We start from the raw sequence: 26,909 nt of genomic DNA, 5'->3' as shown, positions 1-26,909 counted from the left end.
GAAAGGTACCATCAGTTCTCTTTTCTGAAAAACTGGTAAAGGAGAGAAATCTTTCTGTTAATTGCAAGTTTCATTGCAATTCAGTGGTAGACAAAAGACTTTTTTGAAGGTAAATATTTAAAAATTTTGAAATAAAACATCATCCTTCATGAACAAATCCATGATACTCTGCAGTTCACAGGGACAGGGTATTGATAGAAGAGGCTTGGGGATCCCACACATCAGGTTGGTGTAATTGCAGTGGTAGCAGCAAACTGCTGCTGCTGACCCCAGTCTCCAGATGCACCAATGTCACAGAAGACTAGTTAATTGAATGACTCAGAATAAATTTCTTAGCCCAGCTGGTAAGAAGCAAGTAGAATATTCAGTTTCCAGAGACTACATTTACCTGGCAAATAGGTTATTACACAGAATATGACAATGATAATGTAAAATAGAAAAGAAGGAAAGAATACTGCTCATATTCTTTTTTTATGAATACAACATGCACGCACACACACACAAATGTTTCTTAAAGAGGAAAAATTTAATTAAACATTAGTTTGTTTAAGAGAGTATGAGAACTGTCTCTGTTTTATGGATGTCAGACTTGGTGGTTTGGTATGAAACAAAAATTACATGACTGGATTGTTGCAGAGCTACAAGGTGAACAGAAAAAACAAGATGTATACTCGCTTGCAAGCATTCTGGCTAGCATCTTAACAAGTTCACAACTTTCAAACGATTCATCTTTCTTTCAGGTATTTAAGACAAAATTTTTATTTCCTGTTATTTCACTTTTCTGTGAGCTACAATAAAAATGCATGGGTGTCATTTTCATTTACCCATGGATCCTTCCACACTACCTGGACTCCACTTGTAACTGAGAATAAAGTCTCTAACACTAATTTTGTTTAATATAAAACAAATTCAGTTTTAATGTCCCAAGGTACTAGGATTCCAAGATATAACTAACTAGTAGTCTTAATGGAAACAAATCTCTAGAAACAGGCATCTAGTAAGCAGCCTATTGCTAGGCTTCTTCCTCTGAAAACTACTGCATTATAAGCAATAGAAGATCATACTGCCCAGGGGAATAAGGTCATAGCATCTACATGACTGCATTTCTTAATTATTAACAATAATTTTATAATTTCATACCATTTCATGATCATTTTCTCCAAGATGATGAGCTAATTATTCATTTTAGGTACTTAGAATATGTAAGGATGCACATGTACCTTGCCAATATTTTGTCAGATACAGTTTGTTGAGGAATTGCCACATTATACAGGTATGTCTTCTATAACACCAGTGGTTTTGGTTCTCTCATTACTACATCAGAAGATCTGCTCTTGCCTTTGGGCTCATCTTAGATGTTCTGTTATTCAACTTCTTTGGTGGTATCTTCAATTGAGTTACCTGACTATGGAGGAATTATCATATGTTATTTCATTCACGAATACTGTAAGAAATGAGCTGGAAATTATGAGCTCTGAAGCTGTAAGTAAGGAACTTAAAATATAAAACATTTTCAAAATCTATAAATATCAACTAGATAATGTAGTATTTGTGGAAAAATAATAAAATTAATTCTCCCAAAGATAAAATGCATTGATCTAATCATTGAAGAAGAAATGTTTGTAGGTTTGGATTTTTTTTTCAAGTTAAAAAGGAAAATAGCAATAGCTATATATGTACAATTCAAATTTAAGTTAAAAAAAAAAAAGTTATAACTTAGCCTACATTTGTGCCTCTGAAATACCACAAGTTTGGCTAAAGTTAGTGGAAAATTTATCAGAACTACTTAGACAGGAAACTAACATAAAGAGCTTCCTTAGTAGTTCCAAAATACAGAACCACCATTTAACTCTAGTCATTCTTAGTCACAAAAATTCATCATCTTCAGCATTTCTCAGCCATTCTTACTCAATTGCCTTTATCTTTCAATCCATCTTTAAATCCCATTTGGTATCTATGCTCATTTTTACTGATACGTCTATTTAATATTACTAACAGGCAATTTATCTTTTTTTTCCACAGCAGTTTTCAACTTTGATTTTGTTATTCTTTTTCAAGACATAAAATAATTTTTCAGTTGAGGAACACATAACTGGAAAAAATCTACAGGATCAGTCCTGCAGGTGATGTCAGAGAGAACTACTTTCTTAATTCCTTTACATACCAATCAAGTTCCATCTTACTCATCACTATTTCAATTGGAAGACTGTTGCTGAACTTCACACCACCAGAGATTTCCTTTTACTTTTCAGCCTAAAATTTATTCATGGTCAAGTGCATCCATTCATATACCACTGTCCTTGGTTTACTCATAAATACAATTAAATATTCTTTTAAATTTTGCTTTGTTAAGGTCAACCTTAACAAAGCCATGCTTTTTAAAGCTTTACTTACGTGGCATTTTCTCAGTGTCTGAATAGCAAATGTTTTCTGCACTTCCAGTATTCCAGATTGTTTTGCACTAGAACCTGTATAATGCTATTAATATTCTTTCTATTTGGAAATAATCTCTTGATATCTTGCATATTTTTAAAATATATATATATACACACAAACCCCAAATCTACAAATTCATAAAATTGTTTTGTAAGTTATCTCTCTTCTTAGGAGAGAGCAGACTAGCAACAGATTCAAAAACACTAAGAATTACTAACAATTTTGTGTCATGCATAAAAATTAATCCTTGTCTGTATTTTCTTGGAACCTACTAGTTTTTGGGTAATTTGTTATATTTTTTTTAGAGTACTCTAGATTGACAGGTTCTATAAATTGGATAACCTGAAGTATTTTACTTAAAAGTAACTACATTCAATGCCAAAATGATAAATGGCCATTTATGATACACCCCCCGCTCCAAATACTTCTGGAAGAGAAACACAGAAGGTAAAAGAATAGTGCTAGAGAGTAAATGTAAGAAATTGATCCACTGAAAGCATCCTGCTGAAACCCACTGTCCACAGAACTGAGAAATACTGTGCCACTAAGCAGTTGTTGTACTACATGATGAGTGTTTAAAAATCCAATAAAACTCCAGCTACTTCTTCCTTTGTAAGTTTTGTGATTTGTGTTTCATTGTCCACCCCCCCCCTCAATCAAAGGCAATGTCCAGAAACATTATCAGTACTGAATAACCTGTTCATGGCATTGTTTTACAAAAGTTCCTAACAGACAGTGACTATTTTATTGTTGGATGTATCCTTTATTTTATTAATGATGAGAAGTAATCAATGGAATGCTAAAAATAAACTTGTAAAGAAATCTAGTCTGAAATCTGAATCTGTTGTTTGAAGCAAGTTCAGTGGTCACGGGAACACCAGTTGAAGATTGACTCTTGCCCATTGTGAAATAGGCATGGCTCTTCTAAAAAGGTCACAATTTTTTCAAATATAGGCACCATGTTTTAAATGTTGCACATACAAAATATGTTCATGTCACTCAAATTACACAATGTGGCAGTGTTATAAGTCTGAACATTATTGTCAATTAATGGCAGAGAAAAGAGCTCAAAGCTCACATAAGACTAATGACTGGGACAAATCCTGAAAAGAGAAAAGAAGTATAAAACAACAGTTTTCCTGCTGTACGTGGTTTTGTGTGTGCATGTGTGAGAGTGCATATAACAAAAAATGTTTAAGAGTAAGTTCAGATAATAGCCCATCCATTTGTTCTCAGCTTCTTATCCAGTTTCATTGCTAAAGGCTTTAACTGCATGTTAAAATGCAAATTCAAATCCCATATAAACCATTAGTTAGTGTGTTGACTGGTTCAAACCAACCAAAATTGAGAATTACTGACGAATGTCTTCCTTTTAATCTACTTGTCAGCCTCTGGGTATGTAGGATACTTGACTGTCTCAATTTTCTCTTTAACTTTATAGGACGGATACAGGCCTGTTCTTCCTAATTTCCTATTGATGCCTTTTGAATAACCATCCCAGTGGTTTCCAGCTACTCCAATTATATCTCCAGGTTCCATAGGAATTTCATCAGCAGTTCGTGGATGATGAGCATAAATAGCAATTTGGTTGTGGGCATTCTGTCCCCCAAAGTAGTAGATATCATCCAAAGAATGGAAATATGCTGAAGCATCTGGATGCAATGTCTGCATAATTTCATAGGCAACTCGACAAACCTTAGAAGTAAAAAACAGAATAGAAGTCATAAATATTGCGTATGTCTGCAATATACCATGGAAGTCAGCAACCAATGTGTAACAACTCAATTTTACAAGAGGATCAAGTTTTGGAATGTCCAGGTCAAAAAAAAAAAAACCCCAAAACCAAAAAAATCCAACAACCAAACCCAAAAAACCTACATATTTACTAACAAGAAGCATACAGTTTTGCAGCATTTTAATTAGTACTCTGTGATTTTGGCAAATAAATAAATAGATAAATAATTAGAACAGTCTACTTTTCAGTAAAAACTGAAAGCATCTATATGAACACTAGCCATCCTGCTATTTAAAATGAATGTTACGTAGCCAATCAAAGCAAATTCTTTTTCCTTTCCCACTACTAATAAAAAACATATTTTACTTTCCTTTGAACCTTTAGAACTTACATTTTCAAAATTTATTCTGCAATAATGAGGCTTTACATTTACATTTCTAAAAGAAGCTCCAATTTTCACAATCAAGCAGTTCCAGAAGTCCAAGGCTTTAAAATGCTGTTAATATTAGAACAGCGATTATGACTGTTGGCAACTGGAAGACAACTAAATGAAATTGAATTCCAGTGAGAAAATATTGATGTTGGTGATGAGAAAGACGCATTTTGAAGTGTCATTGTATCACATTTTATGAAGGGAATTTTCTTCAGACTGAAAACCGGTTCCCACATCAGAATCATGTTGTATCTGTCAGAGTTGCCAGAAACACAAAAGGCTGCCACTATATTAAAAAAAGCTCTTCTCTGTGAGGTGTCTGATTTGGCCACTGTGACCTTTCTGACTTCTAACCTACATTACAGTATCTTTCTCCGATTCTATGTAAGCTTGATAAACTAACAATACAGCAGACTCCTTCAATATGAAGAAGCATTTGAGCTTTTTCATTATTTTCATTCTATGTAAATATAGTAAAGCTTGATTTTACTTTTCTCCCTCTGAAGATATGGTGAATAGAACTTTGATCAGTCATATCTAGACATATTTGTACTTTCCTCATTTCTTTGTGAGGCATTTGCTTTAAAAATGTAATGGATTTCCTTTTATTCCTCTCCATCTGATCTTTGAAATAACTTTTGAGAAGAAGCTTTCAGAAGATCAGGCTGAAGTTAATTATTTCAAAGTACTTGTTATACCCCATAATATAGAAACAAATTTGATCACCCATACATTGGTAAGAGGTTATTTATTTTATAGTTTCTGTGACTGTTTTTGATGCTTTGTTCTCTGCATGTGTGTGCACCCCAGGAGGAGGATACATACACTCTGTAAAAGTTTTTAAATCTTCTCAGTGGTAATGCTTTTTAGTGAGTGTAAGTGTCCTGCATATCTGACATAAAACATACAATGTCTCCTCTCAGCAATTGCTTCCTTTGTAGTGCCAAACCTGGGTAAGTAAACTGTGAGCTGTTGAGGGCAGTGGGCAAAGAATCCACGTGCAGAATTAGAGTTGAAGCCAGCCTCCCATTTTGTATTCATAGATTCACTTTTTGGCAGCCTGTATACTTACATGTACAATGCAAAATACAAAAACTAGTAAGTCCTGGAAGGAAATGAGAATATGAAGAAAAATATCAGGTGAGGGGAGCTACAATTTCATCTAAATGAAGACTGAAGAGACAAAAAGTGCTCTTTGTTTTAATGTGCAATCTTAATTCTGCTACTGTGTTATGATATGTGTAACTATCATGTGGCTTTTCTATACTTCTCAATGTGATGTTGCTGAAATACAGCACCAAGGTAGCTTCTTTCCCTTGACTCCACATCACTTGATGGGCCTAATTTCTTCAACAACAGTATTTTAATGAAATATATATTCTACAGCTTGTATCATTATTCATACAGATTTGGTAGCATAAATAAGAATTAATATAGGGTCCACTTCCATGTAACAGCACAATCATGTGTTATCATAATCTACCACCATCTATAGTTGAATGCTTTCCTAACCAGCAGCATCACCTAAGAGCATATATGACAACAGAAGGTAAAAAACATTCACTTTGTTTGATATCAATCATATTTTGCCATACTTGAATTAGGTGTATCAGCGTATCAGTCACAGAATACTGCTTTCTGATCTTTTTAATCTTAAAACAGCTTTTTAAAAACAGCTTTTAATGATTTATAAATTTAACATACAATATGATGTAATAAAGAAGAAAATGCCAACAATGACAATTATATGATTCAGTTTCCTAATGCCTCCCACTTGCTTCATCAGATCACTCAAGAAAGGAAGCTCATAACATGCAAATATCTGCAAGAAGTAGTCTACGTATTACAGTGGTCAGAATTCACATTCATTGCGTTGTCACTGGATTGCTAGAAATGTAACAAACTGAATAGAAATTAAATGTCTGCTTTCTTCATTCTTTTCCATTCCCACAATCAACTAAGGCAACAGCAAAACATGTCTGAACTGTAGTAGAGTGCAATGATGTGTAGAAATGGAGGGACACAGGTTATATATTAACTTCATGCAAAATTAAGAAGTGTTAAACATTTATAAAATTATTTTAACTTATTTTAAATGCCTTAACTAAGCTGCATGGATACATTAACTTTATGCAATCAAGGAACTCTTAAACGTGTTTAATATTATTTCTTGCTTATTTAAAATGTCTTAATTAAGCCAGTAACTTCAATTGAAGAGAAGTAATCAACCAGTGCTTACAGTCCTCTAAATGTTCACATAGCATACTGAGCTTTCAATTCTTCCCTGAAATTTTCATGAGAAAGCATGGAGAATAAGATAACATGAGCATGAAGAAAACTAAGATTTAGGACTGGTACATATACTTCATATTGTGTTTGTATGAGAGTTTACCTGGGACGAAAACGTACAGACCAGGAAGTCTGCCTGAGACAAAAAGTGAATATCCAGAATAACACCTCTTAGGGAGTTTTCAGTGTATCGGTTATGAAGTCCTGCTGACCAGGATATGGAGTTATCACTGATAAATTCATAATTTGGATACCTGTGAAAATACAATACAATGTTAACAGCAAAGTCGTATTCTTTTTTTGGTTTTTTGTTTTGTTGTGGGGGTTTTTTTTGTTTGTTTTTGTTTTTTTTTTTTAAGAAGCATCATCTTTGCTGTAAGATAAGGTTGTTAATTTGTTTTAAGTGAGTCTCTGCTTTACAGGGAATGAATTAGAATTTGCTGAACACTCTAGAATGTTACTGCTGCCTCCAAGTATGCCCTCTCTTTATCCAGAAAAAAAGAAAATTAAATAAAAAGACACTGTAAGTCTGTCTGAGAATTGACACTGTAAAAGAAGTGAAAAAATATCAGGAAGTATATGCCATATACGGCTAACACTACTGATTTTAGATGAAATATACTCAGATCACTTTGGTTTCTCTACTACTAAACAGAATATGGGATTGTGTCTTTACTAGACTACATTTTGTCTATTGCCATACTCTCTATGAGATACTGATTATGACACTGCAAAAAAATCAGGCACCTGTAGAAGGCACATATTAAATAAATGAATCTAAACTAATCGAAAAAAGTCCTCCACAGTTATTAAGGCCATGTGGAAAACAAAATTTGCAATTTACTGGTCAAAAGGAAATAAAAGAAATGTAAAATTTCATGTCAATACACCTTTCTTGACATATCATAAACAAAACAGTAATACTTTAGTGAAAATACTTTTATTTGAAATATAAAACCTTAGTTTATATTATTTTTTTAAATTAGAAGTTCTTAAAATGTAACAAGTTTGAAAGAAAAAGAATCCTTTTTAAAAACGTTGAAAAAGAATGGTCTTTCTTGAAACATTTGTAGACCTTTATTGGGGAACTGAAATATGAAATAAACTGTGAAAAGTAGCACAAATTAATTAAATTTTCATTCAGCTAATAAGTTTTATAAGAAAAATTCCAGGTAGATGTAACAAAGACGATAGTTACATTGCTGTTACATAATAATTATATTTTAATCATGAAGTGCAACTCATGCGACTAACCTGCCAATTACAAAATTTCAACTACAGAGCCAATTATAAAATAATTTAAATAAAAGCTGTATTTCAAATTTACAACTTCATAGCAATCATAAAGCAATATATTACATAAGACAGTAATGCAGCTAATATTACATTTGTAACAATTAACCGTTCTCATACTGTTTAATAAAGAAAAACAGAATATAGAGCAGGCCATAATGCTGGAGCAACAATAACTTAGACCTGTAACTAGATGCTTCAAAGCCGGACAGTCCTGTGCTGAACATTGCTCAAAATAAGGTTTATACTCATGAGTTCTTGGAAAGTTACTGAAGTTAGCATACATTTGTATAAAACAATACAGCATTGTGGATACACTCTGGACCCATTTTGACAACCTCTTGTAAGAATATGCTTGATTTATTCCATTTTAACATTAAAAATATGGGAAAACCATTTTCAGAAGTGAAATGGGCAAATATAGTAGGCTTTTCCATCTAACATTCACTAGCCGTGACTACCAAATCACAAAGTTTATCTCAAGAGGGAATTAAAAAGCTGTATGCAAAACTTCCATATTTGAGAAAGAATTTTAATTTATCTTCATAGTGATTTTAATAGAATTTTATGTTCCCAAGAAAAACACCTGCTCTAACAAACAAATAATGTATGTATGATAAATTTCCCAGAGACAACTTCAAAGGGTGCATTGATCATGAATGTCAGGGGAAGTTCATGTTACATTAAAAACAAGACAAAACAATCAATAAAAAAAAAAAGGAAAGAGAAGATGGAAATACTATTCATTCAGAATAACTGATAAGACCTCTTCTGAGAAATTATAGAAGCATATGGATCCAAGAATAATTTTTTCAAAATGAACTCCATCATGATCCCAATGACAATATTCTTTATCTTCTCTTCTAACATTTTTTGTCAATATTTAACCAGCTCTCAAAATATTACAGATGACAAGACAATATTTGTGATACATTCTATTTCTGTTTCCATTGCATGAATCTTATTATTTTTTTTTAAAGAAAAAAGTACAGACAGAATTTTTTCATACTCAACTGTGAAAACTAGTTGAGGAACAGAGATGGGCATCAGTCTAATTTCAGTGACACAACTCTCAGAGGAGCAAGACGAAGAATGTTTAACAGAATACATAATTTCTAGGGACACTGAACACAGTAAAGATATTTGCACATCCCTTTGCAAGTTTTTGGCATCAGGAATACTGCTAAAATTAATCACTTCCTTCAGATTTCAAAAATCAGAATCCACATGCTGAGTGGAAAAAGAACAACAGAACAAAAGAACATTTCTTGAAGAATCTGATTTCTTACTAGCAAAAGATCAGTCTAATAACTTAACAAATGAAGCACACCAAAAAAAGTGCCATATTGGATCTGGTTTAAAAAAAAAAGTCAGAATTATTTATACATCTTCTTATGCATACATTTAAAACATTCTCCTTCCTCCCTTTTATCTGGAAACAGTCTTTGAGATGCTTTTAAATCTGGTCTTCAATTCCATTTGTAAAGTTGACCCAAATTCACCTAACCAACAGTTTCAGAACCCATTTCTTCAAACCAGTGATCCAAGCTTAGCAATTATCTGCTCACATGTTTAAGTTTTCAAACAAGCTCTTCTACGTTGACACACATACAATGCTGTATTCATGCTTGGGGAAAGGGGTTTCTTTTAAGCACCCAAAAATGGGAGTATAACAGCAGCCATACTCAATGTGACCAAAGAATCTTCTAGTCCACCACTTCTGTCTCCAGCACAGGCTAAAAGCAGAGCATAAAGGAAAACGTAGTAAACCACCAAACCTATACTTCTCTCAAGCTTAGCCATATGTGTCCCACTGACTTCCTGCATCAGGTAAGGTTTAACTCTCCTTTCCACTCACCTTTAGATTCTATTTAAAGCTACTCTTACCACAATGACTACAAAGAATAAAGAAAATGAAACTTCTAAAGCTCTATAGTTAGCTCTTGCTTCCTTCTGTTCCCTTTTCCATCTGTATTTATATTATGATTAATGCAAACCTTACATTGTAGGCTTTTGGGGAATTTTTTTTTTTTTTTTCTTTTTAAGCAGAACTGAGGCACTATCCTATTACCAGGATACCTGGATGCATGGTAAATGAATAATAAATAATATGTCATATTCTTACTGACAGAATCACCTAAATACAGTATTTTGTAGGATCTATTCTAGCTTTCCAAAGAAATTACCCAGACATTCTCTTCTCTATAACAGGAAAGGATCAGACTGTGAAGATAAAACCAAAGAATGGAAAATGGCATAATACTGTTTTCTTTGTATAGAACTACACATATGTAGTACATCTCCTCCACATATCTAAAAATAATATCTAATTCTTCGAAAGCTACCTAACAGATTCTTGAAACCTATACACAGGCCAGGAAGGATTTTTTTTTTTTTTTTACCCTTAGGAAAAAGGGAAAAGAAGAAATCAGAAGAAGGTGGGGAAAAGATAGTTTAAAATCTTTTCTTCCTGCACCTACCAGCCTCAGATAAGCATACAAACCAAGCACAGTTATGAGACTATTTCAAGTTCCAATTTGTTTCAGAAGCTGATCAATTAGTTCTGTAACTATAGCTTATCACTATGCTATGCAGCAGGTACAAACCAAGACAAGTCCCAGGCTCCTGTTCTCAATTTGCTAGGACTGGGGAAGTGTCCAGAACAGGCAACGCAAGTTTTCTTTTCCTCTGAAAGAGTGTGAGCATGTGTGTAAACAGATGGAGTAAGAAATAACGTGTTTGTTCAGGTCTTGCTCTAAAAAGAATTGGAAAGTGTATGAGCTGTTCATCAGACTCAAGAACTTTGAAGCACTGCTGAATTCAGTGCATATACCAGGCACACTATGACTTGGGGCGGGGAGGGTTGCAACAGCTAAACTACAGATACTACACGGGCAGAAAAGACATTAACTTGCTATAGTGGATATAAATAAACAGTGAAATAGGATGGAAAAAAGCTTTCATAAATGTTGAAAAAAAAAAACCTCATGAGAGAAGCAAATTACTGCAAAAAAATGAAAAAGCAAAATACAGATGACTTTACAGGTAAACATCCTGAAAAGAAGAATGTAACTTGTTGAATTTTAGTGCTCATGTACATGAGACATAGACCTAAGGAGATTCATATATAAAACAGAAATGTATGAAATACGGTTCCTAAGAATTTATATGCATGTTCAGCTGCATTATTTTGAATACTCTACCTTAACGAGAGAAGATGCTGTAAATAGTGTTATAGACTAGATATACATACACTAGTAATTCAAAAGCTTGTATTTGAAAACTATTAAATCAGCCAAAGAACAAGCAATTTACACCATTCCTAACATACAACTTAGATAATACAAATACCATAACCACTGCTTACCAGAATTTGTCAAGTGCTATAATCCCATAACCATTACAGCTGTTGAACTCTCAACCATGCTCTTTTCTAATCATGTTTTTCTGTATCATCCTAATTCTGAAGATATTTCACTTTTTTTTTCTTTTGGGAAATAACAAAACCACTCTACAAACTTACAGTACTAACTCAACTGTCTTTACTACTGTACTTGCAGTTAGGAGATATCTGACTGCAAGGGAAATCTCTGAAACTTAAGTCAAAACACTTCTGTTTTCATGATTATGAATAGTTTGAAATACTTCTCTTAATAGAAACAACACGCCTATTCATGTGAATGTTGGCTAAATTTTCATTATTTAAATGCCAACATTGTTTGACAGCCCATCATTCTCATGTAAAGAGAGATATAATATCTAGTACTTACTAATATTACTGCACCCAATTATGAATGCAACATAACCTACTGCAGTACAATGTGACAGCTGTTTCTATCAAAGCTCAGTAGTTCAATGTGACTAGAACTCTTTTGTCAGAAGCGTAAACTGATTTGTTTTCTTCACAAGAAGAGGAAGAAAAGATTCTTTATTCCCAAAACCTGATCTTAACCTGCCTTCAGATGCCCTGAAATGCTGAAACGTCAAATTGCATCCTGCCTTCTATGAAATGACAGGAAGTTTCAAATGTCTCCTACTCCATTACAAGAAACAGTAGGGTGCAAGCTACTTGGGAAATGATGTTTCAGTATAACTATGACCTGAAAACTCAGCAGCAACACATCAAAAATCCTTCACTACTTACAGATTCTATGACTTTTATTAAGTACACATATAAAATGGATGCTGTACTAATGAGCTTATATTTCAATAAAAGTGTGATTTGGAATGGACCTTGAACTAACACAGAAACTGCAATGCTTAATAAAACTCAGTATTGTTTTACTGAGCAAGTCACAATTCTACTACTAGTTTTTGTTGCTATTGAAAACTTGTGATGATACATTTACATAGGTAGTGGATCTCATTGTTATTCACAAAGCTAAAGTCTACAGCACTAAGGATTGAAAGTTGAACACAAAGAAAAAAATGCATAAGATTGGTACAGCAATATTGAATGCTGTTATGATACAAACAGTAATTAAAGTTATTTAGAACAATGTAATGAATTAAATATTATAACCTCAATTTTGTATTACCTGTCTTCTCATTGTTCAGATTTGCACTTTAAATGTTATGTTACCATAATTGTTTCTGCTACTGTTCTTGTCTGTACATATACAAAAAAGGAAGGATTAGATTGCCATCATCTGGAGTTGTGTATGTTCATTTAGTTTTTTTCCAAAACTCCATAATTTTAAACAGCAGCCCTTTATAGATATGAAAAAAATTACAGAAATAGCACAATTGAAATACACAGGTTTGCAATGCTGTAGAAAATTCCTCTACTACAAAACAACATTTTCTGCTTACCTTGTATATGCCAAAGAAAGTTTGTAATCTAGTATGTTATCCTACATATTTTTCCAAGCATGTCTACCATGAATAACATGGTTCAAAAATTTGGTATTTTTTAGTTACCTTGATTTTAAAACGTATTAATTTCCTTGCTTAAACGAAAAAAAATGTATTTTTCTGCTCAAGGGAGATAAAATTTTGGAAACAGAAGTAGGCGCTATTCAATAGACAAATAAATAAATAGTACTCACAAGGAAAACATGCTAACTTGTACTTCATAATGAATATGCTTAAATTCAAAGCATATGAAATACTATCCAACTTTCCATAGTCATGGCAATAAACATTTGTGAAATTGTTCATATACCATGAACACCATAACCCAAGAAAGATACAGTTACATATGTTATTTTAATGTTATCCTCCCATGTGCATCTGCTTTCTTTTACGAAACAGAAGGTTTTGCCATCTTAGTGACACCTTGCAAAACATGCAACTTAAGAATGAGTTTTTACAGGAAAATACAGGCCATGTTAGGAATAAATGCATGCTGTGCCTTTCCAGGTTTGAACACAGTTGTATTTTCTAAAACAGGCTGGAATATCCTATAGCTAGGGTAGGTTGTTGCACCCATGTTCTGGAGAGCTAGAAGAGGACAAAGAGCAAAAAAGGGACAGAGACAATGTTACAGATTGAGAATCCCACATATATTCAAGGACAAACTTTAAAATGATTCAACATGTAGGGTGAAAGTCTTCTAAGTTGTCAATACAGAAATCTTTCTCAAAGAGTCATCAGACGTTTTTCAACCAATTTCTGAACATTTCTCTGGCAACTATTCACAGAAAGGTATTGTTCGGACAGGTGAAACAATACATTAACTAGTTTTTGCCGTATTTCTGAATAGTTTCTTTTTAATATATATGTTCTAGAAGAATTTTGGTGTGTTTATTATTTATATTTTTACTTCCCTTTTACAGCATTGGTTTGTTTTTAAATAGTCAAAGGTATCTTGCTCAACTCTTCCAGATTTTTTAACATTAAACTTCGAAAAGCATACTTGGGAAAAAAAACGAGAATGTCTGAGTGAAAAATCAAAATCACTGGAAGCTAAAATGCAATCTGAACTGTATAAATTATAACAAAGAAAATCATACTGATTTGTGCGCACAATAGTCAGAAATTGTAAAGCTAGGCAGAAGGAATAAACTGTAATATAAACATAACACATCTTACTTGGATTTTGCCTCTTGCAACAATGAAGGGTCATCTGTAGCCAAATACACTCTTTTTTTATCAACGTGCATTCTGCGAGCAAGAAGTTCAAATCGCTCTTCAACATGTACCATATATTCTTCAATAGGATGAAATGCTGCCTCTGTTCCTACTTTGTCTGTCCTTCGGACATGAACACTGGAAAAAGGCAGAAACTAGGAATTCAATTTATAAATACAATACATACTTTAGCAACTGAAATTTTAACTTTAAATTTCATGCCTGTGCTTTTAGAATGCGTATTAAATTGAATCTCTACATAAAACAAGGAATTATTAAAACTCATTGATGTCCATCAAGACGCACTGACAACATGAAGTTAGCTGTCAGTTTGTTCTTGAAATCAATATAATAATCTTGCAAGGAAAGCAAAGGGTAACTGAAAGAAAAGAATTAAGGAGATTTAATTATAGCATACAAGGTATTCCTTTTGTGCAGAAGGTTAAGTTACCTGGTGTAGTTAGATAATGCTTGATCAATACAGCTCAAAAGCAAAATAGGAATATTTGCATCATGGATACATTGGGACACCAACCACAATGCAGGGTTTGAATGAAGGTAGTTAGAAATGCATCTTCCCCATCTGCTTGAAACCTAACAAGTATTCAGATCCGCCAGTGGTGAAGTGGCCTGCTGACTCAATGGTCAAAAGCCAACTAACATTTGGACAGACCTATTGTGTGCTACAAAAAGAAAGACTGAAGGAAAATTCTGGCAAAGGAAGCAATATTTGCAGACTCTAGTACAGCAGCAGTAAAATTTTTCATGTTACGTGACAGTAAAACCTTTCTTCCACAAGCTGCTCTTTATTGCCCATAACTGCTTTCCTTCCTTCTCCCCATACAGACCTTTCCAATTCATAGTTACTGCTAAAAAACAACAATAGTGGAAACATCAGCAGGAAAGGGAAAGGCACATACCATGTTCAGATGCAGTCAACAGTAAAATTAGTTGTGGACTGTTACATGTAAAATGTAGGCTTAGCCTTTTTTCCTCAAATGTAAAGGCTATAGGCACTTGAAAAGAAGACCCAGACAGAAAAGTGTCTGGAATACAAGCTATAAGGCAATTACATGAATGAAATTCTGTATTAAATTACTAGATATAGAAGGACGTATAAAAATAACCTTCTATTGAGGTGCCTTTTATATTCAGTCCAACTACAGGTAGGCAAGTATGCTGAAGAATTAATCAACTTGTATTATGCACCATTAAAAAATAATAGTTTCATCTAGACAGCACTCTCTCTCCCCACAAAATGCTTCAGGCTCTTGGATAACCATCATAAAAACAGTTTGTCCTGAACAGGAAGCACTATATACACATATTAAAGCACAGACAGTTAAAAAGAAAACTAAATACCCACCCGATCACTGGATGTTTGAAACCAAGTTTCCTTGTGGCTTCCTCTATTTCTTTTTCTAACCAAGGCTGTGGACGAATCAAGTATTTCACAAACTGCGAGACCCACCACACTGCAGGATCCCCATGTACACGAATTAGCCTATCAGCCAGGTCTTCGGGGATAGCCAACGGTAAATAAGGTGGCCGTGGGTGTAAGCTGTCAACAATGGGAAGTTCCACCACCTGAACATCCTTATCATTAGCCTCACCTGTTTTAAAATACATACTAGGATGAGTCAAGTAGTTTACTTATTAATAAGCTTTACCACTGGCAAGTAACATCCCAAATGTATCAGCTAAACTGTATCTTCAACTTCCAAAAGACTACCTAACCCTTCCTCTACTTTTTCAAAATAGGATTAAAAAAATTAATAAAAATCATTGTTTTAGACTAGATTTATGTATGAACTGTATCTAACAATCCACTCCAGTAGGACAAAGTTCAAGATCCTTGAATTCTTATCAGCTGATAGTTAATAAAATACAAAAAGTGTTCCTGTTTATATATTCATATCTTTTTATAGACAACTACACCATTACTGTGTGCTAATGCTTACTTGGACAGACTTGTTATCTAAAATGCTTAAAATTCAGTTACTTGTTCAAAAAATAAACAAAGAAATATTTTAAGGCATAAGAAATTGTTAAAAAAATAACTATATAGCACTGCTGCTCTTTTAAATACATTTTATTGCAGTAAATCTCAGCATTTCAGACATCATTAGAACCACTGAATTAGCTACTCTACTGAAAAAAAGGGAGGAAAGACAGAGAGACAATTCCTGTCTTGAAGAACTTAAACTATGAAGATAAGCAGCAAATTAAATTGAAAAGGAAAACAAGGAAAACAGCCAAGCATTATACAAGCATGTGATTTACATACAGGAAAGAATTTGTTATCTTTTAAATACTAACTGAAGTGGAATATACAGATGTTTTAGATGGGACTTTCATTCAAAGCTCAATAGCCACTATATGTTTTTTAAGAGTTTTTACGAATTACATGAACGTAAGTGTCTACATAACTGATAATTCAAAGCTATTTGCATATACTGAAATACATTATAATACATGACAACATAATACAAAGCATTACTATTTTTGAAACATTGGACATGTAAGATAAGATTTCGAGTGTGCTCATTTCCTCCAAAAGGATATTTTCATTGTCTGCGGTGTTTACTGGCAAAGATGGCTAGTTCTCTGTTTAGTGCTCACCAGGATGGAAAGAAAACTGCTTTAAATATAAGCAAATCAAATGCTCATAACTGTTGATGATCAAGTAAACCTAACAGCTGAAAAAATCAATTCAGTGAAACGATAACAAGTCTTATTTTAAAAACAGTTAAGAATCCCTAAGGTTACAACACTTTCATATGTGCTAAAAATAAGTTCAGTATATTTGTAACAAAGTCCTAGAAATATGACAAATGCATGATTAAGTTATATATTGCCAGAATGAGACAATGCATGTAATTTTTTTTTTAATTTAAATCAAACATTCAATATGCTCATCACTATTTTCAACAATGTTCTAGTTTGTTAACAATTTACATAAAATTAGAAGTGAGCTGGGTGCATAAGTCTACTTAATCCAAACATACAAACTTCTGATAAAGCACAGCCATTTGACATCACTGATTAGTACCTCTGTGTAATCAAACACACAGATGTGTGAACAATTCTAGGAAATTTTTTGACAACTTTCTAGTTTTTATTACCTTTATTGTCATTCTGAAAAATGAAGAAAAAAATTCCTATTAGTCTGCACTCACTTTAAAAAGTATGAGATAGCAGATGTAGTAAAAGGAAAATTTACTGCAACTGTTTCTTTTGTCCTGGACAAAAACAGTGAAGAGTAACTCTGTAGTAACCTGAAGGAGTAAATAACTCTACAACAGCCATATAGGCAAGTGACAGCTTTCTTATCCTACTGATCACTTTTTTGGGTGTTCATTGAAAGATTCTTAATAGGCAAAGATCTTGTCCTGTTTTCAACAGGCATAGTTTAAAAAACTTTCCTGGAAATTTTGGATAGCAGGATATTGTTTTAGTTTTCTCAGAAATAAGCTGCGATCAAAATCAATGACACAGTAGATAACCAAAACTCAGTCAGATTGATAAGTAAGCATACACATTACAAAAACATTAAGTCACATTCTTGATTGATATGAATTGTAGCTGTTCAACTGAAGACAGTGACATTGGGTTAAAATAACAGAATTATCTTTTTATCCACACATTTCTTCAGTTTTTAGCTATGTACTCTCTAAAATTTAAAATACTTCAGTTCTTCCACTTCCCAGGTGTCTTTTGTTAAATAACAGATAAGACATAAAGGGTAATCATCCATACTAATGATTATATCTTTTTCTCATGTTGGTAGTTCAAATCACACTATCATCATGTCAGTCAGGTCCAATTCCATGCTCAGTGCAGGTCCAACTTTGACATTTGATCACAGAATCATAGAATTACCTAGGTTGGAAGATATGTCTAGGGTTGTTACAGGCCGTTTACATTTCAGCAAACTTCAAGCTACTTCTGCCAATGTGATTTATTTTGCTTTTACAGTCACCAAAATTTGCCTCTGTAATTCTATTTATAGCTTGTTTAACTTTCATACGATTCCAGGTACTATTTCTCAGTTTAGATTAACCTAAATAATTGTCCTCCAAAGTTCTGCACCTTAATCCATTTTTCCTTCACTGAATAATCAAAAGATCAAGTGTTTTTGTAATCATCATAAAGTACTGCAATATTGATAACACTCACTCTTCTATCATAACAACATTCTCTGGAGGAAAATCACTGACTGCAAAGAAATTGCTTTTTAATTTAGATGACCCATGCACCACCTAGTTCTTATTTATCACCATTTTTTGGATATGTTCATCACTAATAGAGCAGTAATACAGTTTCAATTTCCAAGAGTCCCACTGATTACTTTCTATATACTGAAATGAGCTGTGTTATAAAAACCATAACTTGCTTCCCTGCAGTATCCCAATGTGCCTTAATCACTTACTTTATAGCTCACAGGATTTATATAATTTTTGATGATTTGGCATAATCTTACTGTCTGTCTGCTTTTCAAATTTAATCTTTGTCCTCTTAATTTAAAGCTCATTTAGAAACTTTCGCTATTTATATCTTTCATATCAACTTCTTTGAGGCCTGCAAAATGTTGGTTTGGCTCGAACCTTTGGAATTTTGTCATTTTACTTTACCTTACTTCCAGCCATCTGAACATTGGCTCAGACCTGCATTTGGATAGGCATTTTCGTTGGGTGTTCATTACTTAGCACAGCAAAATGTCAGCGTCATTTCAATCAATACTATTAGTTAATGTTAACCGAAAACCTGTTTGAGCACTTTATTCACTCTCCTATTATTATAAAATTCATTATTTAATTTCAAAGTACTCTTTCAAGAAGTTGTCCTTAAAAGTACGCCAATAAACACTGTGCTAAAGACATTCCTGTGTGTAAATGAGAACTTCAATTTCATTTCAGTTTGTGTTGCTGGAAACACAACGGAAAAAACTAAAATAAAAACCAAATAGCTTCACTGCTTTTCTGTTTCTATAATATAGACTTATTTAAGCTGATATCAATTTGCATAGACTAATCCTGGCTCTATAGCCTGAAAGAAACCTCACTCTGAGTGAGCAATTCTAAATTCTATCATACAAGATATGTCAGAGTGCTAGGAATGCTGTTAGATTAGCATAGGATATGGTGAGAGGGACTGTGCTGAATTCTCACAAGGCTCCTCATTGTCTTGCTGGCTACTGTTACGTATGGCAGAGACAGCAGGTTCATGGTCCATCAATCTTTGCAAGACAGACAAAATAAAAAATGGAAACTATGCAAAATTATAGTGCATTATGCTATTTATGAACTGTCAACTAGTTCAGAAGAAAGAAAAGGTATGCTTTTATCTGTTCTGTGCTGCAGACTACATCTCCTACAACTGTCTTTTCCAAACACTGAGAGTCACCTAGTAAGGACTTTATGCCACAGTTGAATTATAAAATGGAAATAAGATGAGATAAAGAATCCTATTTTTCTTTTAAAGTAGTCAATGTAAAACATAATTTGTATAGCTAAGTGTTTTTTATCTAAGATTTTGCTTTGTACATTTTTAATACAAAGGTTTTGAACTTTCTCACTAGTGTTCTACTTACTAAGTTTTTTAATCATCCTTTATCTAATCAAATGTTTTAAGGCAGGCATTTATTTATTGAATAAATTTTGTGCAATTCAGTTTTAAGGAAACTGAAAATACAGTCCTCCCCCCCGCCCCAGGTTTTATATGCTCTATGGGTAGTGTTCTCCCATTTGTCATCCCAAGAGGCTGATTCTTGATAGCTTCAAGAGGGAATAAACCAAAACGTTTTCAAACATGCCAATGTGTCTTCTACTGCTTTTCTCAACCCAGCACTCCCCAGGCTTTTTTCCTGCATTCTTTCCTCTCCTCTCGTGAACAACTCTTGCAACTACCCTCACATGCTCCCATGTCTCTTGCCACTCTGAACTATTTGCTTGTTGGAAAGTGACGTCTGTGATCAGTCACTGCTTCTCACTTGCTTGTAGGCCCAAATATTGACTTCAGTGGCTGTATACACATACTCACACTATCTAGTCTGAGGACTTTTGAAAGACCTATCGATCAGATTTGGCCAAAATTCATCCAATATTCAGAATTTGTACTAAGTTAGGATAAAAAAAAAAGGAGCAGAGAGAAGTGTACAGCATGATGACAAAATCTTTGCTCTCACAAGAAACTTGGCTAAAATAATTCTCTGCCAAAGATACTGTTTTGTCAGCTCCCCCCTCAAAAACAAAACTTTGATGGCAGTCTTATTTCTGCTCCAGCAAAAATCCTAACTTCCAGAGCTCCAGAACTACCAAGAAGTCTTTGTAAAGCAAGTGTCACTGACTTTCAATAGTATTTATTTTCCCATGTCATTCTGGGTCTTTGAAAATTCTACCCATAATGCAAACCACAACGCAAAGATAAACAGCGCTCTTACTGCCCTCGTAAGTGATGAGATTTCAATGAATGTACTCCCTCTTGGACCTAATGAAAGCATGAACTGAGTGTATCGATTTCTATGTTTGAAATAGCTATGTCTCTAACAAAACTAAAGCAGTAACATCTACTGATGCCTTTAGGGCCTCCCTTCCCTTTTTAGGAAGCTCAGACGAGCTGCATTATAGAGACCAGTATTTCCGTTTCACTCAGTTGAAAACTTCTCATAGCTTATTAGAGGCTTTTTATGGCAATTGCCACGTCACTTTGAGAGGACATTAAAAAGTAAGGATTTTTTCCCTTCCTCAACTGTTTAGATATCCAGCATGCCAGATGGAAAGTTTACACATGAAGTGTGTAATTGCACAAATTGACTTCATGTAACAGTCACTGAAGGCATTTTCAGCGGTCTATCAAACTAAGCAGAAATTGAGAAGCTTACTAGTAAATTAGTTTTCCTTTTACCTTTATATATTCAAACTGCTTTTGAACAATGCCCCACTTCATCTAAACAGCCTATATGAAAGGCGTACCTGTCTAAGAAGAGCTCCAGCAATGTGGCTACCACGTAATACCATAACATGGATTTGCAAAGGCAAATACACTTCTATAAATGCAGAGGGTTTTTCCCATGTTATCCAGGTTTAGTCATTCATGCAAACTGTAGTCAGACTTAAAAGTAAGATCTTACATAAGGATAGCTGAAATAACTTAGGAAAACATACAGAAAAGCTCTTTACAGCAATACTGAAGAAAAACTAAATTTGGATTTGATTTTAAACAATTCAGTTGAAGCTTATTCTCTATTTCAGACTATCCTATTCTTTTTTTTCCTAAAAAAGGAAAATTTCCTAGTCTTCAGTCATAGCATGTATGGCCATTTTCAAGCGGTCTATCATCTCAAGACAGAATTTTATATTTTCCAAAGAAAATAAGGGGAAAATGTAATGGAAGAATCAATTAAAAAAACAACATAACTTGCATATAAATATAAAAATTTTGTCCATAACAGTTACAGTAATAAAGTATTATTAATTTGCATACTGTTAAAAACTTAAAACCACTACTGTTTCTTATAGGAGTTAAGGGCACTTGCAAACAAAATACCTGTGTGTTTGAGATTTGTCCCAGGATTTATATAATAGCAGATAAAGGAAAATGGGTTCTAGTGATTTCTCTACAAAACATGTTACATGGCATTCATGGATATGTATATGTCAAAAAATATGCCGAAATATATACCAAAAATATGAGATTATAGTAACAATTTTTTTCTTAGAATATTAAATATTTATTGTTTCATATGAAATGTTAACAAAATAAATGTGTGTCCTCCAATGTAGATAGAAGACCAACATAATAAAACACGGGTTTTCAAATTTCTTATCTGTTCACAACACTAGGAAGAAATCAGCGGACTGAGGGCCTAAAGATTGAGAAACAGAAATAGAAAATGCAAGAAATTATTTCTGCCTTAAAAGTCTTGGTATAGCTTTCAGTTATTTCATGTAGTGGAAAAACTGTACTCAGTACCATTTGCCTACTTAGTCAATTCTTCATGTCTAACAAAATATACAGCAATAAAAGCAACTTTCCAGTATGACACTCTGAATCTATACAAGAAATAGACCTTGAGTAATTAGCTGACATTTTTACATTGTTTTTTATTCATTATTCAAATGCAAAAAGACAAGAAACCTTTAGGATTTGGTGAAGTTATACTGAAATGAATGAAATGTCCAGCCTTGAACTACAGCCTCTCTATACAGAATTAATAGTATTTGCATTAATAGAAAGGATGATCCAATATTAAATGATACATTCCAAAGTATCAGAGTGATAACCCATAGTGCTGGAGGTTCTCTGGGATGCCTTTCACCTGGAAGTGGTGGTAACCATTTTCAAGACATAGGAAGGACTTGGATGAAATGTTTTCGTGTCTTTAATTCGAGCCCACAGCTGCCAGTTCAGGTTACCGTTGTTTAAAGATTACTTGTAAGTAATAATACTACTTAACCATAACATTGCTGATGTTGTAATGACTAGTGTAACTCATTAAAAAGTAATTCAAAACTTGAATGCAGGTGAGAGACCTGAGAACTGAGAACACTTCAGTTTGGATTGAAATTTAGGCAACTAAACAAAGAACTTAGAGTAACATTTGAAACTTTGTAAAGATTGTTTGAGACCTAATATACTTCTAAGGTAATTTTACTCTCAACTTGCCTAATGCTGTCTCTTGATAGTCAAAAAACACTGTTTTTTTTTTTAATTGAACACAAGATGCACTTGTATTCTTCCCTAGTGTACACTCTATAGTGCAAATTTTCAAGTACAGAATGGTTAACTTATTCTAATAAACTCTAATATTAGGCCAATTTGTAGCTATGACATTTGTTTACCAATCTATGATTTATCATCCATTATTTAATGCTTGTGAGAAAAGTTTGCAATTAATCACTAACCTACTAGTCCTAGTTTTGCTAGTACATTGGGGCAACATCAATCTTTTCTGAAAATGAAAAAGCCATGCTTCAAAAGGTAATATTTCATATGAACAGCATAAGATATGTGACCAAATATATGATCACTTATTGGTACCACTGCACAGAACAGAGCCAAGGGTCTTTTTTTCCCCACTTCATGCACTCCTTAGATTTCCAAGTCTACAAAATAACAGCAGTGTTTCAACTTCCCATAATCAAGAATAGCAAAATAGGTCCCTACTATTTTGAACATAATTATTTCAGTGGACACAATTATTTCTGCATACAAATCCCTTGTTCTATGTTACCTTCATTCACTTCAACATACTTAAAATTATCCTCATTGAGCAGTGAGTTTGCTAATCTGCTTATGGTCATGCCCATGCATGGAACTATTATCAAACAGGCAATCACTTTTTATACAGGCAGCAAATCTTGATTTAAATTAACAATGACATAAGGAGAACTCATTGTATAAAATCTCCACATTTTTGCTCCTTGAACATTATCGGACAGATAGCACAACTATATACATCAAACATTAAAGAAATATATACATTCTTACTTCTCCCACTGGAAAATGCGCTTAACAATGGATGTATTTATAAGCCATGTATTCCCCATTTATCTCCTGTCCTGCTAAAAAGTGCTGCTGACATGGAAAACAACCTCTAAGAACACCATTTCTTTATCACGAATAGATGTAATATAATACCTCATGCAATTAAATGAGAAGCAATAGTACGCTTAGCCTATATAAATGGCTTCATCAGAATCAACATTTAATATTGTGGGCTTGATTAATTATAGTGTGAAAGAGCACACAGCTGTATTTTATGAAGAACTTACTAAAATACAAATGGATTTAGTTTAGTATGGCAGATTTGGGATTGCACATGTGAATTTTGTGTCACAAGTTGTAAGACAATGTCAAAAATATTGCTACAAGAAAAACACCCAAACCCAAAACAAACAAACAAAAAAAACATACCCACTGAAAGACCAAAGGCAAACATTCTTCTACATAAAAACAAAAGAAATAAAGCTAATTACAAGAAATTACCGCATCTCCCATAGTTCTAATTTCAGATCATTAGATATTTCAGGAATAAGCAGAATTACAGTGTACAGCTACTTAACACTGATCATGCTTAACATTCTTTGTGGAAATGTTACAGTTATTTATATACTTTCTTCTTATATTTTTCTGAAATAAAATGATTTTTTTTTAAAACTGCTGTGCAGAAAATTGAAGTATGTAGTTTTCTACTTACAGGCAAAAAATGCAAAATATTGGCAAAACCACCACATCATCAACAGGACTTTACTGTGAACTTGGGAGAGAATAGAGTTCAACTTGATATGTTCATGTAAGCCTTTCTGCTTCTAGAAAGGCCACCAAAATAGGGGTTAACAGCAGCAGTGGCTCAAGAATTCCATATACTTATTTCAGAGATGCAACCAAACACCCGGTCAGACTAGTTTTGAATCATAGATACGAACCTGTGAACTGAAAATGAAAAACCTTACTCTCACTGTACATGAGTTGAGCCACCTGGTTCCTTCAGTATTACCATTTAAATAGGCACTCTCTAATACTGAAGCTGAAATACTGAAAAGCAAATGCTAATCATGCATTATGTTTAAGCACAAGCTTTTAGGTGGACACATTACTATGGTATGACCACTGGATGTGCTTCCACACTTCCTAAATAGCAATACATAGTCAGATCTCACCACTGAATGTATAATTCAGGGTTGTTCCTTCCCCATTACTTGGTCTTTATCAACACAGACTTTTACACGTTATTTTATTTTGCAGTCAGTTACTACTGCAAGAGCGTTCCATAACTCTTCACAAAGAATTTTCACCTTCACTAACCAAAATACCTTATTATCATTAGAAATATTGCCATCACACATGCTGTCTCTTTGTCAGATGACATATGAATATGTTGAAGTGTAAAGTTTGCATTAGTCTGATGCAAATATCATGATGATTTACTCCTCTAATGAATATTAATCATTAATTTCTACCCTTTCCCTCTGAATTTTCTTTTAACCTAATTTTATATACATCAGGATCTTCTATCTCATGGTAGTTTTCATCTGGGGAAGCTTTCTGAAGTGTTTTCTTGAAGTGCAAGATATTAAATGAACTGAGTCTTCCACACCTACAGATTTTTTGCCTCTTTCAAATAAATCTAATACATTTATGTGACATTATTTCCTTCTATAAAACTCTCATTTACTCTTCTCCACTATAACATATTTTTCTGTGCATTCCCTAAATTGATTCTTTATTATTATTTCTGTCAATTTGTCCATTACAACATCTGTGATTTGCTGGAACCCTTTTATGAAAATTGGCATTCCTTCAGCACCTTCCACTGCTCTGTAGAACAGCACATGTAAACAAAAGCAATTATAAACAAATACCAACTGTAAACAAAATGTTTTATTGTAAAATGCTTTCAGTGACCTGTATTGAGTTTGCGTGGCAAGGTTTTGGTAGCAGTGGGGGTTAGAGGGGTGGCTTCTGCGAGAGGCTGCTAGAAGCTTCCCCTGTGTCCGATAAAGCCAGTGCCAGCCGGCTCCAAGCCGGACCCACCGCTGGCCAAGGCCGAGCCCATCAACGACAGTGGTAGCACCTCTGGGGTAACATATTGAAGAAGAAGGGAAAAAAACCCAGCACGCAGCATTTGCAGACGGAGAGAGGAGTGAGAATATGTGAGAGGAACAGCGCTGCAGACACCAAGGTCAGTGCAGAAGGAGGGGCAGGAGGGGCTCCAGGCGCCAGAACACAGATTCCCCTGCAGCCCCTGGTGAAGACCATAGTGAGGCCGGCTGTGCCCCTGCAGCCCATGGAGCTCCACGCTGGAGCAGATCTCCACCTGCAGCCTGGGGAGGACCCCACGCCGGAGCAGGGGGATGCCCGAAGGAGGCTGTGAGCCCCTGGGAGGCCCACGCTGGAACAGATTCCTGGCAGGACCTCAGGCCCCTGGAGAGAGGAGCCCAGGCTGGAGCAGGTTTGCTGGCAGGACTTGTGACCCCGTGGGGGACCCACGCTGGAGCCATCTGTTCCTGAAGGACGGCACCCTGTGGAAGGGACCCAGGCTGGAGCAGTTCATGAAGAACTGCAGCCTGTGGGAAGGACTCACTTTGGACAAGTTCATGGAGGACCATCTCCCGTGGAAGGGACACCACGCTGGAGCAGGGGAAGAGTGTGAGTCCTTCCCTTGAGGAGGAAGGAGCAGCAGCAAACAACATGTGATGAACTGACCGCAACCCCCATTCCCCGCCCCCCCTGTGCTGCTCAGGGCAGGGAGGTGTTAGAGAAATTGGGAGCAAAGTTGAGCCCAGGAAGAAGGGAGGGGTGGGGGGAAGGCGTTTTAAGACTTGGTCTTATTTCTCATTATCCTACCCTGATTTTGACTGGCAGTAAATTAAACTAATTTCCCCACATTGAGTCTATTTTGCCCGTGATCATAACTGCTGAACGATCTCTCCCTATACTTAACTCATAAGCTTCTCGTTATATTTTTCCCTCCTCTGTCCAGCTGAGGAGGAGTGATAGAGTACCTTTGGTGGGCTCCCCTATGAAGAAAGATTCCAGCATGGGAGCCTCCCTAAGCTCTTCTATTATGAATGTGGATATGAAAGATTTTTATAGTTTGTCCTACAATCTTGTTTTCTTTCAGTGCTCCTTTCATCCCTTGATCAT

The 26,909-nt window shown here is 34.5% G+C and overlaps 1 protein-coding gene across 2 annotated transcripts in view; it reads right to left on the bottom strand.

The window, feature by feature from the left end:
• Nucleotides 1-3,802: 3,802 nt before the first annotated feature.
• FUT8 (fucosyltransferase 8) overlaps nucleotides 3,803-26,909 on the bottom strand; it is a gene marked incomplete at its 5' end in the record, with an annotated part of 64,170 nt that continues 41,063 nt past the window's right edge. For both annotated transcript variants that reach the window (XM_082000047.1, XM_082000048.1), the window contains 4 exons: nucleotides 3,803-4,131; nucleotides 6,997-7,147; nucleotides 14,220-14,396; nucleotides 15,625-15,871. In XM_082000047.1, the coding sequence (XP_081856173.1) occupies nucleotides 3,814-4,131; nucleotides 6,997-7,147; nucleotides 14,220-14,396; nucleotides 15,625-15,871 (893 nt within the window). In that variant the 3' untranslated portion in view covers nucleotides 3,803-3,813. The remainder of the gene's footprint in view (nucleotides 4,132-6,996; nucleotides 7,148-14,219; nucleotides 14,397-15,624; nucleotides 15,872-26,909) is intronic.

The sequence above is a fragment of the Phaethon aethereus genome (assembly GCF_964289735.1).
Source record: "Phaethon aethereus genome assembly, chromosome: 5".
In the NCBI taxonomy this organism is placed as follows: Eukaryota; Metazoa; Chordata; class Aves; order Phaethontiformes; family Phaethontidae; genus Phaethon; species Phaethon aethereus.
Note: the sequence above shows the minus strand (reverse complement) of the source record. Positions and strands in the feature narration are given on the sequence as shown.